The sequence below is a fragment of the Vicugna pacos genome, chromosome 24 (assembly GCF_048564905.1).
Source record: "Vicugna pacos chromosome 24, VicPac4, whole genome shotgun sequence".
NCBI lineage: Eukaryota > Metazoa > Chordata > Mammalia > Artiodactyla > Camelidae > Vicugna > Vicugna pacos.
This window is the reverse complement of record NC_133010.1, coordinates 22,693,640-22,707,043: the sequence shown is the minus strand read 5'-3', so window position 1 is coordinate 22,707,043 and position 13,404 is coordinate 22,693,640. Positions and strand designations below refer to the sequence as shown.

Sequence of the window (13,404 nt, the reverse complement as noted above, 5' to 3'; positions counted from 1 at the left end):
AGTAGTTTGAAAGCAATTGCTGAAAAGTCACTTCTGATTCTAAAATATTTACACTTTCACTTAGCTACAGTCTTCCCTTTGGTCCAGTAGTTTAATCCGTTTACACTCATCAGAACATTTTGGCTTCTGAGTTCTTTGAATCAGAGCTCTTTCAAGTATGGTCTGTTACCATCCCATAAGCCCTCACCCTGGCCACCTTGATTAAGATTGCAGCTGAGATACTGACTGTACTTTGATCTCCATCTTTGTTTCTAGAACTGAGCTTTCCAGCACAGTGATCACTAACCACATGTGACTATTTAAATGTAAATTTAAAACTCAGTTATATTAGACACATTTGAAGTGCTCAGTAGTCACTTGTGGACAGCACAGAGAGCGTTTCCATCATCACAGAAAGTTCTACTGGATAGCACTGTTATAAAAAAAATAACTCTAGGGTATACTGTTCTCTCTAGATTCAAAAGAAAAACATTCATATTTATTAATGAAAAGCTGAACATCGACATATGTAGTGCTTGGGAAATGACTATGGCATATCCTTGTCACAGATAATTGTTAACTGTGGTCATTAAAAATAATGGTTTAAAAAAAGGGTAATACACTTAAAACTCAAAACAAAAATGGTGGCTATGCCAAAACGTGACAAATAATTTAAGATACATTAAACTAAAAAACAAGTTGTATATTCACCTCAACTATAAAATGTATGTAGATAAATGTGGAAGCAAAGTTATGCTGCCTGCTACTTGAGCAGGCACATAGAAACCTAGGATAAAAGAATACAGAGACTTGGGAAACTGGCTATTTCTTCAATATGGGATTAGCTCCAGCAATGCCTTTTAGGACAGCAAAGATAAAAACCAGGGTTTCAGGGAAATCAAGAAATTGGACATTTAAGGAGGACCTACAAAGGCACGATTCTGGCATACTGAACCTCCTCATGAAATCTAAAACTATTTGAGGATCTACTTGGTACCACACAAACCAGCAGGCATTTTTATGTATATTCTCATCAAATCCTCATAACCACCCTTTAATAATAAAATTCTAGTTTGAGATAATTTGCTGTCAAACCACTATGGACCTTTCTCCAAACCTCAGCCTTTTAGTCTCCAATTACGATTAAACTCATTCCACCTACCTTTTCCCGTTTTCGGAAGGAGCAGTATCCATTTTTATTTTCCTAAGAATAATCCTACAATATGTGATCTAGGTTCTATCTCTTCCTGTCTCCTGGACGTCATTCATTTGGTTTCACTTGTTTGCTTCTAGTTTGCCTTCTTCCTCTCTGTCTAGAGGCAGGCTTGAATCTCTAAAGAGGTGCCTTTTGGTCCTGCCTTCCCTTCAAACCTCTCCTCACTGCCAAATAGCCTCCTCTGGTAAACAGAATACAAGTAACGACTATCTGAATGCCTGCTGTGTGCAAGACCACTTAGCTTTAGTGTTTCTATTTTCACAATAAACTTGGAGGGTATTTTCCCTGTTAAACAGGTGAGGAAACTTGACACTTAAAGGCAACCAACTCAAGGACACAAAGCTCATCAAATAACAGGCAGAATTCACTGAACCAAGTCTGGCCCTAAAACCCATACTGCCTAGTCACAAAAAATGCTGCTTTATAGATTATTTTCCTATTATGAACCAAGAACATTACTTCCATTTTACAAGTGAATAGAGGTTGAGCAAGGTTAATAACTTACTTAAGGTTACAAAGCAATGATGTAGCAAGGAGATTAAAAGCAGCTGGCCTGACCTCCAAACCTAGGCATTGTCCCCACCTCCTGCTACACCATGGATTCTGCACTACAGAACTACCTAATAGCTCTAGCAGAAGTGACCGGTGACTTGCCAAATCTAGTGGCCTCATTTAAACTTTCCTGTACTTGACTTTCTGTGGTTTAACACTACTGACTAATCTCACTCTTGAAATTATTCACTTGGCTTTCATAACACTGTGCTGTGGCTCTATCTACTGCCCAAGCCCTTTTACCATCTTCTGTCTGGTCCTTCTTAGAACTTGCCTGCACATCTTGAATTCTAGTTACATCTCTTGCTGTCCTTTCTCTCCTCATACTTTGTGAAAAACGATTGCCTTTCCTTTTCAGAATTTGCTTTTACTTGTCTCATATAGTCTGGCCTGCTCCCTCCTTTCCCAGTAGCACTCATCAATTCCTGCTCTCCTCCAGTCATAGGCTTCTTGATCAAATAAAATTTGGATCCTGGAGTCCAAATGACAACATAATCATAAGCAGGTGGGCAAGGATGCTGCCCTTTTGAAATGGTTTGTTTCAAACCATTGAGACCAATCATGAGACTGCTTTTTCTATCAAATGCACTATTGGAGTAAACGCTTTAGCTCGCTTTAACTCTTTACTGGCATTCATCTTAAGCAAAGCCTATTTAATACATAGAGAATGCTATTACTAAATTAGGAGACATTTCATTCATTGAGACCATTCCCTGTTTCTAATGGTGGCTGGTCTTTGGGCAGTTATCTGAAATGGAAATGGGGCCACCGCAAGAGGTAATTTTAGTAGATGAGACTACTACTTTTATTCTGTGTGGAAACAATGTTGTTACTTGTTTTTCACTGGACATCTGTCAAAGCAGAAGTGATTTTTTTCAATTGAAATGTAAATTCAGTTCTACAAAAAAAAATTTCAGCATCATGGCTACAGTCTGGAAAAAGTGCTTCTTTTCACTGAATGAAATTCAGGAACACATTAAAGGCAAAGAGTTAAGGCAGGTGCTAAGATGCTAACCTCGAAAGGGGCAAGAACGGTCTTGTCACCAGTCCTTCTAGCTGGCCTCATGAGGTGAGAGAATCTAACTCACCTGTCCTGTTGCGTGTAAAGGTCTGTTGCCCTGAAGGCATTCAGTAATTGCTTATTCAATGAGGTAATAGTTTTGTCCAAGGATAATCTTGTTAATAGTAGTATAAAACGTAACTTATGACTAATTATCTTGTATTCATCTTCGTAGGCTACTTGTCAACTCTTCACCCAACTTTCCCCCAGTGTTTCAAGATTTTTCTTAAACTCCTGAGAGTTTAACTCGTCCTTGAGTCAGATTTTTGAAGCCCAAAGCAAATGAAACTGTCTGCCACTTCCTGATTAACTCTGAAAACAGCCCTGCATTCCTGCAAACAGCAGGAGTTATTTTTAGGGCTGAAATAATGATCTCACTTTCCCAGGCATGTAGCTTCAGCTGTTCTGATTGTGGGCAGGTCAGGAATGTCCAAGATTCATACATGAACTCATGTGAATCTCTACATAAACATACACGGTATTTCAATAGGGACTATTGTGTTAAAAAGAAACTGCATACCAAAATAAAACCAAAAACAAAACCGTATTATATTTCCAACACTTTGAAATACAAGAAATCCATCTTTTCGGTAGAAATATTCCACAGAACCTTTGGGGCTAAAATAATTTTAAAAATTAGGACAAATTAAAATTATACTCGGTGGCCTGGTCTAATTTTAAGTGAAATGAAGTAAGGTACAAAAGCTTAGAACAGATATGGAGGAATGTCAGCAAGTATGTTAAACTTAAGGATTTAAAGCTATCAGAGCTACCATATATATGCAAATTCTACAGGAAATTATTTTTAAAATTGGAAGACAGTACAGGAAACCCAAATAAGGCAGTTAAAATGACTTCTTTGAAAAGGGGGAAGAATGAATTGTAGAGGAGATAGGACTGTTAGGAAAACTGGAAGGAGTAAGGGAGAGGTCTAACAACTGTATCCTTTCCTAGGATTTGCCTCATCTACCTTTCTTTAGAAGATGCAACCAAAACCAACAAAACCCAATTCTGGTAAATAAAGAAGTTTTAAACAAGTTTTTATCATAAAGTTTAATTATGGTTCAGAAAAAAATTGAGTGAGTAACTTTCTCTGAAAAAATATACTGACTCTGTAGACTGTGTTATTGGGAGGGAGGGGAGGCGGCTGGTAAGATAAATTACCCTATTTTCTATTCTGAAAATGACAAAAAAGTCCCATTTCCAGTCTGAGTATAGAGATGCACGTGCCCCAGATGGCTGAGAATAAATACAAAAGAGAGGCAAAAGCTGTAAGGCTAAGGGCATGCAATAGGCTCTAGGAGAAAGTCTGAGAGAGACCCAAAGTAGGAAGAAGGAACGTTTGGCTGGAATTTGAAGTTCTTTTCAGTCATCTTTGTCTTTTGCTCCATGTTTAAGGATGCGCGTGAACTCAATGTAATTGAAATTCCCCTTTTTGTCAATAGGCGCTTCCCTGTACAGCTCGTCCACCTCCTCGTCTGTGAACCGATCGCCCATGGTCGTCAGCAGCTCCCTCAGGTAATCCTCCTGAATGGTGCCTAAAGAATAAAGAACTGGGGGTCAGAATACATACTACTCTGGGGATTATTTACAAGGAGCATCAACACTGACTAAGCACACACTGTATGTTAAGAAGGATAAGCACGCCAGTGTGTGAAATGTGAGATCTCTACATGCCTAGGCCAGCCTCAGCACACAGCTGCCCAGAAAACGCCACATCGCTTGGTGACATTAACCTGCTCTGCTCTACCAACCATCTCCTGATCTCCTGGTAACGGGCTATACCTATGCCTAAACAGAAGCCAAAAAGTATGACTTGGGAATCTAAGTCACATGGTTCCTTGAAGCAGCATGAATGGTCACACACACTCTATAAGCAGGTAGCACTAAACTCAATACCACATCATCAACCTCAATAAAGTGCTTCAGTGGAAGAATACTGACATCTACGGGCCCAGTTTTAACAAGCTGTGTTGCTTTGGGCATTTCCCTTTACCTGACTTATTTTTAACATGTAAAATGAGATTTAAAAAAATTACTTTTAAACAAATCTAATTTAGATTCAGTAACAAATATGATCAGGCCCAGGGGATGTGTAGTGGTGAGCTAAGAGCTTTCTACTCTGGACTTGTGAGAGCAGGGTTCTCATAAAACTTGACTGCACAGCACAATCAGAATCATCCAGGGAGCTTAAAATGAGACAACCCCAGAGGCCACCCTTCATTTATTATCTGGCACTGATTGATTGATTGATTGATTGATTTATTATTTACTTCTACAGTGAATAGTACCCAGTAGATGCTCATTAAATATTGGTAAGTGTTTGCATGATTATAGGTAGAAGGACTATTATGTATTGCTATTTGAATTAGCATCCAAGTCAAATACTCTTGTTATTATAAGACACAGATTGATAACATAATAAAGTGTCTAGCAAACAAATAAAAATGTTGTTTAATACTATTTGCCCAAATATTTATATGAGAAAATTGGAACAGACTTATATGGGTAATTAAGGTAAACTGCTTCTCTTTCATGAAACCATTTGTATCAAATCACAAACTGGCTGAAATTTCCTGAATGAGAATAGTTTATACTGCTTGTCACTTTCCTTACTTACATAATCAGGTTAGCTCTGTTTTCTACAAGACAAATTAGTTATTTTTTAAAATATATTTTTCTGACAGCAAAGATTGTGCTTAATGATGCATTTAAACCAGTTTTGTGGGCATGAACTATGTCTAACGCGAATATTCCTCTGCTTACACCACGAGAGAATCTGCCTTTAGATGGCACTCATGCATGTGGTGGGTGGCACTGATATTTTTAAAAGGCTCCCCAATGTGCAGTCATGACTGAGAACCAGCAATGCCATAATCCAAAGGTGATAAATGACAGTTCAAGCACAGAGATTCTGAAATTCATAAAGTAAAAAAGAAAAAAAATCTGACAACTTCCTTGTATGTGAAATTAAGCTAAAACATGGATAATATATTTCCTATAAAAATGAGTTTAAAGTATAAGTTCAGTTCACAAAAGAAACTCTAGATTTATAGGGTTTTTTTGCTAATTCAATTCTAGATTTAAAAAAAAAAAAAGTTCCCCAAATCTTGAATTTTAGCTTGTAGAAACAAATCCTATCTCCAGCCAAGTCATTCAATTATCATGTAAACTAATCAACTGTGTGCAAGAGACTGTGGTCGGAGCTGGGAGGGGTTACAAAGATGGGAACATGATGCTGGTGACAACACATAGCCATTCCCCAGGAGGAGGGAGAGGCGGTGCTGATTAGGAATAGGCACACAAGTAAGGCAGACGCTCAGGTGGAGTATGTGCCCGGAGAGACACAGAAAGTACTGTGGAGATGGAAGGGAGAGGCTTTGAGTTTCCCTGGAGGCCAGGAGAAAACAGTAGAAAGACACAGGTTAGACTCTATACGGAATGTGACCATTGAGATGACTTTGAAGAACAGATAAGGCACTTTAGTCTTTTATGGTTTTATTCCTTTCCACTAAAAAAGTAAAACCTGTTCACAGTAAAAAATTCAATCAACACACAAGCATTTGTAGCAGGAAAAGTCTCTTCTGCTTGCCCCTCCTGTGCCCCTTCCAGAAATAACTGTTCAGAGTTTTGATTTCAAGAGGAGGGAGGAAGAAGGTGGTAGGAGGAGGAAGGCAGAGGCAGAAATGCTGGAGGGAAGTGAGGGCAACAGCACACAGAGGAGCTCGGAAGGGGGCTAGGAGGGTGACTTGGGAGTTGGGGATGTTATACCTGAACAGGCCAACTGAGGCCCCATCGTGGGGAGTCTTGAAAGCCAGCATAGGGGAAACTATACTTCCATCACCAAGCTATGCTTGGACGCTTTCAACTAGTCCAAGTAACGAGTAACCACAGGGTGTGCCTGCCTTCTCAAAAACTCACCACGTAAGTTACCCCCTTATCTTTCCTCTCCTACACTTCTGCCAGAGGATCAGGCATCTATGTAGTTAACTTCTGTGTTTCTCTGAGTCCACTCTATGCAGGCAGTAAGCTATTATCTCATTTCCTCATTTAATCCTAATGACAACACTATGGTGTAAGTAACATTACTGTCCATCTTACCAATAAGAAAACAGAGGCTTAGCGAAGTTAGGTAACTTGCCTCAGATCACACAGCAATTATGCAGAACACGATTATGAAACCAGGGAGAGTCTGATTCCAGATGGAAAGGTTAGATACCAGATCTGAACAATCTCAGAGCTGACAGGTACCTGATCGACAAACATAGGCCGGTACTGGTGTTATCACCTGCAACATTTATACTCTCTCCAAGATTGCTCCAGTAAAAGATACTCATTCAACACACACTTACTGAGTGCCTCACCCTTGTGGAATTCTTCTGGTAAAAGAGTGACATAAGTTTCCAAAAGAAGTTTCAAATACACCTATTAAATTGTAAATTAAGTATTTAGAGGCAATGAAGTGAATGACTAACATGCCATAGGAGAAACCTGTCCCCAAAAAACCCCACAACAGGTATGGTATAAACCTTATGGTATAAACGGTATCATGTCATCATATTCCAAGTTATTATATATTTTAGTTGCCATTACTAAAAATTAAATCACTTGGTAATTAAAGGTTACCTCAGACTTACCAGTTGCTTCTTCATCAAAGCAAGCAAAAGCGTTTCTGATGACATCTTCTGGATCTGTGCCATTTAACTTTTCACCAAACATTGTGAGAAACATGGTGAAATTTATGGGGCCTGGAGCCTCATTCATCATGGCGTCCAGATACTCATCAGTTGGATTTTTTCCTTCACAGAAAAAGAGGATCATGATTTCAGCTACCTCACAAAATGCATTAACTATTCATCAGAATAAACATCTTGACAAGAAAGATAATCATTTAAACAGTTTGCAATTTGCATTCAAGACAGCAAAACTCCTTGGAAGAAAAGTCTTCTCAACCAGGACCTGTATGAAGAGTCTGGAGAGTCTGTGCTATTCCACTGGGATGCCAGGAGGAATAACGCTGCTCTCATAATCAAGATCAGTGTTTGTAGCACACACAGACACATGGCCGGCCCCCGGCCTCATCCTGAGACTCGGCCAGAAATCTGCAGGTGGTCCAAGGACCACACTTTGGAAAATAATGCTCCAGACTTTGGATCTCAGTGAATGACAACATCATTACACTGACTTCACAGAGCTTTAAGACTTAAGAAATAAACATAAAAGGTGCTACAGATATTGATATATTAACATGAAAACTGATCATTACCCAAGGAGGCAAGCATATCATGCAGATCTTCCTTGTCGATGAAACCATCTCTGTTCTGATCTATCATGTTGAAGGCCTCCTTAAACTCCTGAATCTGTGACTGGTCAAACATGGCGAACACGTTGGAAGTTGCGCGCTGGGGGCGCTTCTTGGTGGTCTTGGTCTTTGCTCTTTTGCTCGACATGGTGGCGGTTAAATCCTAACAAAGAAGGGAAATACAAGAAGTAACAAAAAGTAAGTTGAACCAACCTTCCTGATATGTTTGAACTACTTACAGATGTGTCTAAAAACTGTTCAGCAGGACAGTATCACTTAGCAAAAATCTCTCTCAACTAAATGATACCATTACTCATAGACAAACTGCAAAGAAGAAAGCCAGACTCATGCCATGAGTTCACTCATCCTTAGTAGTTGTGACCTTTAATAAACAGTCTGTCACTAACTTCAAGTTCCAAACTACAACCAACATTAATTCAAAGCTCAGAGCACTATCAACAAGATTCCATGCCGCCAGTACTACTGGACAGGCTAATGAGGACCGATAACCCAGTCTACTAGCTTAACAACAATACAGAAAACAAGAAATAAAAAAACGCTGGTGTCCTGGAGAAACAGTGCTGGTTCTGCACCTCAGTGCTATGGAGTATTAATAGGATACTGATTCATCTGCAGCAGGTCTGACCTTCCGCAGCCCTAGCCGAAACCAGCACTCCTGCTCCAAGGTGGACAGAGAGGAGGAAGGAGAGCTAACTGATGGGACAGGTCTTCATCTCCTAATCCTGCTGCCAAATATTCTTCCACTCCCAACTAACATTTCTTACCATACTCTCACTTCTGAAATCAAAGTAGTTCAAGAAAGATAATCGTTGTTGAAAGGCTAACTGAAAAGTATAGAAAACTGAAGGTAATTCATCTATAATTAAGTTTTACAAATATTTTCACTCTATCCAAACCAATTCATTGCACAGAGATAAGCTAAATCACTTCAAGTGACAAAGTCCTCTAAACAAAAATCAGAGCACAATACAAATTTTTAAAGCAATTTAGTTTCTAAAAATTTCAGAAAGCATTTTAAGAGGTATGGAAATTACCTTTGCTCTCTAATGATTTAAATGTATCCTTGTAAAATTTAAGATGAAAATAAAAGGTCTAATAATACCTAAGATAAAAAGGCAATTTTCCCTTCAACACTTGATCTTTAAGACTATAAAAGTTTGTTTGAAGTTAAAAATCCCATAGTCATCAGATAATAACATTTTACCGTACCATCCTTTAGAGCTGAGATGGTGATGGCAGCCTGTAAAAACCTCTAATCAACAGGACTAATAAGACACTGGACTCAGTTATATTCTTCCACGCAGGTCTAAAATAGGCATGACTGATTTCACTCTCTGACCAGGACAACAATTTTTAAGCTTACGTTCTGAAAACAACATTTAGCTATGATGCAGCAAAACACTATGCCCTTGCTCTAAAAATAAGTCTGTGGATTGCAAAGAATGAAGTACTACCTAGATGTCAGTACAGCAAAGTGACCTTAGAACACAATGCTTCATATGAGTTTAAAAACTTACTTCTCACATTCTTTCCTTGATTAGACCACATCCGCCAGACTAAATTCAATTATGGAAATAGGTAGAAAAGCTCTGCCTCAGATTTTTTTTTTTAAGCTAAATCTGTTCTCAGATTTTAGAAGGAAATTCCACAAAGGAGAGTCACAAATTCCAGCCCATCAAATATAGCACTCCTTTTCGATACGCTGGAATGTGTGGCTAGTAAGATATACCCGGCATGACACAAGTTATGTTATATTCTCCTCTGTACAGTTCCCTTGAATCACCCTTCCAGGAACGCATATTTTCATTCTGTAACACCTTTGGGCTCAGTAAACCCCATTATTATCTAAACTATGTAGAGCTTTAATTTTCCCCTCTATTCTTGAAGTTTAAAAACTTCAAGGTGCTATGGAGTATATTACTTCTCCGTCTCCTGAATGTACTCCAGGACTTGGGTTAGCAGTTGAGACCCAACGAGGAGCACATATTTACCAGTCCATATCTCTTTAATATTTTAGGTATGCCATGTCTTTGTAAAACAAAGCACAGCTTTAAAAATAGTCTGTTTTGTTTGACAGCACTGGCTTACCCTAATGATGCACAAATGTTAGTCATTTTAAGAGCAAAGAAACTGATGAAAATTATAGGTCATATGGCTGACACAACTGATTTTTTAATCTTCATAACTTCCTAAGACTTAAATTTGTGGGGGTCCTCTACGTACATTTTAAAAATGCTTAGTTTGGATTATAAAGTTACACACTCTCTCACCCTTGAATTTTGATGTATTTCCTATTCAGTCTTTGTTTTACTCATGCATTTCTTTAAATGTGTAAGTGCATCATAAAATAGTTTTTAAAAGTTACAAAGGTTTTTTCTGGTCAGCACTGACAATGGTCTCACAAAATTTTTCTTTAGCTCGATACTTAATGATCAGCCTTTAATATGATCAGTTAATTACACTCATGTGCATCAAATGTCATGAGTGCTGATTATTATTTAAAAATTAAGAAATGTAAGGCAGGGGTCCTATATTCAAGAAGCTTAAAATGTAGTTTGGGAGGCAACTGTAAAGAAACGAGATGATTGGTTCAACTTATGAAATGAGTCACATAGTTTTCATACCAGAAGGATGATGACTCTCAAAACAAGGTGTAACAAAAAAAAAAAAAGAAAAATAATTCAAAGGTGGTACATGCTTATCAAAAAACTGTGAGTTCAGAAAAGATCTTTGTTTCTAAAAGTTTCAGGGGTGGGGAGATGCTGAAAAACCCTAAAAGTTACAAGATGTCCTTAAAATTAAGAGATTTAAATGTTAGTCTTAATTCTAACAAATTAGTTAATTCTACCAAAAACTGGTAGCATCATGTTGGGTGAGTTACTACATGACCCTTTATTTTTTCAAGGAGGTTGGATTCTGATCCGTGAGTTTATCTCCCACCAGAAACCTGGATCCTTTTAGTGATAGGGAGTTCAGCTTCGCAATCAGTTATTCCAAAATAAGGGAAGATGGTTTTTTTTTTTCCCCTACCAGACTAAAAGTATGAGTGGAGTAAACACTGGTGGAGAGGGAGCCAAATGAGAAATAGGGCTATAATCCCAAGAAGCAGATCATTTATGACAGTCATTGTCCTCCTTGCTATGACTCTAGCATGCTGTCCATTTTTACTTCCCCAAACAAATCAGACTAACTCTCTTCATGGAACAAGCCTTCAGCAACTGCACAATTCTCATAAGCTAGGGTGAAATAGAATTGAAAATACTTCATACATCAATGTAAGTACTCTTTATTTAGCATGGGAAGACTGCCATGAAGGCACCTGAGATTTCCAAGTTATGAGGGTCCTCACGCATCCTCAGTTAGAGCCTAAAGTCTGTTTTTGAAGCATTTAATGAAAGATCTTTGGTGTGAAGAGGTAAGTGTTGTATGAAACTTGAAAGCCCAGAAACTTACAGAGCAGGCTTCTGTGAAATATACAAGGATTTCAGACTCATGAGAAAGTGAATGAAACACTGTCAATGGTGGTCAAAGAGATCCAGTTTACTGATGTGAAGAAGCAGAATCTTGTCTTAATCAGGGAAGGGGAATGTTGGTGGTAATGAATTTGTGGATTTTTTTTTTAGCTTGATGAAATAGGAAGAGAATCAATCACTCAGGGCTGTATCAAAAGGAGGGATACAAACTAAGATGATGTTAGACTAGATTAACTGATGGGAGAAATGGAAAATAAAGATTCTCAGAAAGGCTTTCCCCACACACCAAGGGCAACCAGAAGGCTTTCCAGAATTTCATTTTATAAAATAGGATTAATCCATATCAATATTATATTACCCTAGTTAGAATCCTAGCGTCCAGCATTATAGCGGTAATAAATGTAAACTAATCTTAAGACTTCTTCTACAGAACTAACACTCCAATTGACAGTATTCTGGGAAATATATGCTCTTTAAAGGAAAAACTCCCATCTTACGGGAAAAAAAAACTTCCTGGCATGACAGAACATAGTATCTGCTTTCCAAACCTAGACCAAATTTACTGTCTTATTTAATCTATACACTTTTTTTTTCAAGCTAAGTATATGTAATATTTTGATGCCAAGTACAGTTTTTTAAAAGTACATTTTCAGGCTGGTGCTTCCGTTCCAACGGAACCAAGTTTTCAATTCCTTTGCAAACTTCCGGTGGAAGGTAGGATCTGTTCTCTTAGACTGCCACACCCAAAAAGTTCTCAGCACTTGACAAAAGACAATTCGTTATCAGGGCTCACTTGCCAGTAAGGCCTCACTTTTGAAACTAAAAAGCTCTTTTGGGTAACTTTAATCAAAAGCCTTCCAGAACATGAAACATAATAGTAGTAATTTTAATAATCACTTTCTTCACCTTTACATACAAAACTTTTCGCACTTAAGTTAAAATCTCAACTTACTTCTGTTCCAAAGTTCTGTAAAGAACCGATAACTCTTTGATAGACCAATTCAACTTCTTTAAAAGGAAACACTTTGGGAAACTGACTTAACCCGAAGTCTCCACCCAAGATGAATATGGTGATGTATTCTGGAGTTTTTCTGAAGCCGCAAACTAAACCCCAAACCCCTCTGTCCAAGTATCACTTATAAAAAAGTTCTAATTACAGAAGTGGACACTGAACTGAGGAAGCTGCTAATTTGAGGTGGTTATTCCCACTAAACGAAGTACAACAACAGCTGCGGGTGAGGGAGTGGCAGGGGAGGGTGGGGGAATGGGCTACAGTTTTTTGCGCAAACTCTCTTGAATCGGGCAAGTTTACGTTAGAAACTAAACTTAGTCCCAGAGTCAGCTCCGCGGGGCTCAGGTTTCGCAGGCCCGGCAGTCGCCCAAGTTCCTGGCGCCAGGAGGCTAAGCCACACTTCCCAAGCTCCAAGTTTAGCCAAAGGAACAAAAGTGGCGTCCGGGCCGCCTCCGGCCACGGCCTTCGACGTTGGAGCTGGCCCGGGGGGCTCGAAACCCGGGACCCGGCTGGTACACCTGGCCAGGTGCGCTCCCGGCGCCGGGGGACCGCCGCTGCCGCTGCAGCCGGCCCCGCGGGGATGGGCCTCACGTGTGCGCCTGCGAGCACCACTCACCCTGCACAGCCGCGGGAACCCGAGCGCTTCAGTGACTCCCTCGCTGTCCCGGCTGCCACTTCCAGCTCCTTCTACTCCCAGAGCCGCTACAAACCTACACTTCCGGCCTCCACTTAGCAGACCGGAAGGAAGCCGACTCACCCGTCTTAGCGAACAGAGGAGGCCAGACTTAC

General features: G+C 39.3%; 1 protein-coding gene across 1 annotated transcript; it reads right to left on the bottom strand.

The window, feature by feature from the left end:
- Positions 1-3,332: 3,332 nt before the first annotated feature.
- LOC102542460 (myosin regulatory light polypeptide 9) lies at positions 3,333-13,390 on the bottom strand. The gene is made up of 4 exons (XM_072949170.1): positions 13,232-13,390; positions 8,074-8,272; positions 7,445-7,606; positions 3,333-4,345 (listed from the first exon to the last, which is right to left on the bottom strand). Exons 2-4 carry the CDS (start codon positions 8,255-8,257, stop codon positions 4,173-4,175), a joined length of 519 nt encoding a protein of 172 aa, XP_072805271.1. The 5' UTR covers positions 8,258-8,272; positions 13,232-13,390; the 3' UTR covers positions 3,333-4,172.
- Positions 13,391-13,404: the final 14 nt, after the last annotated feature.

What these genes read in the sequence shown, in the direction of transcription:
- LOC102542460 (XM_072949170.1), bottom strand. Translation starts at nt 8,257, where the DNA reads ATGTCGAGCAAAAGAGCAAAGACCAAGACCACCAAGAAGCGCCCCCAG. An exon ending in TGATATGCTTGCCTCCTTGG is followed by an intron (nt 7,607 to 8,073) that starts GTAATGATCAGT and finishes TTTTCTGTGAAG; the next exon opens with GAAAAAATCCAACTGATGAG. An exon ending in CTTTGATGAAGAAGCAACTG is followed by an intron (nt 4,346 to 7,444) that starts GTAAGTCTGAGG and finishes TTTATTCTTTAG; the next exon opens with GCACCATTCAGGAGGATTAC.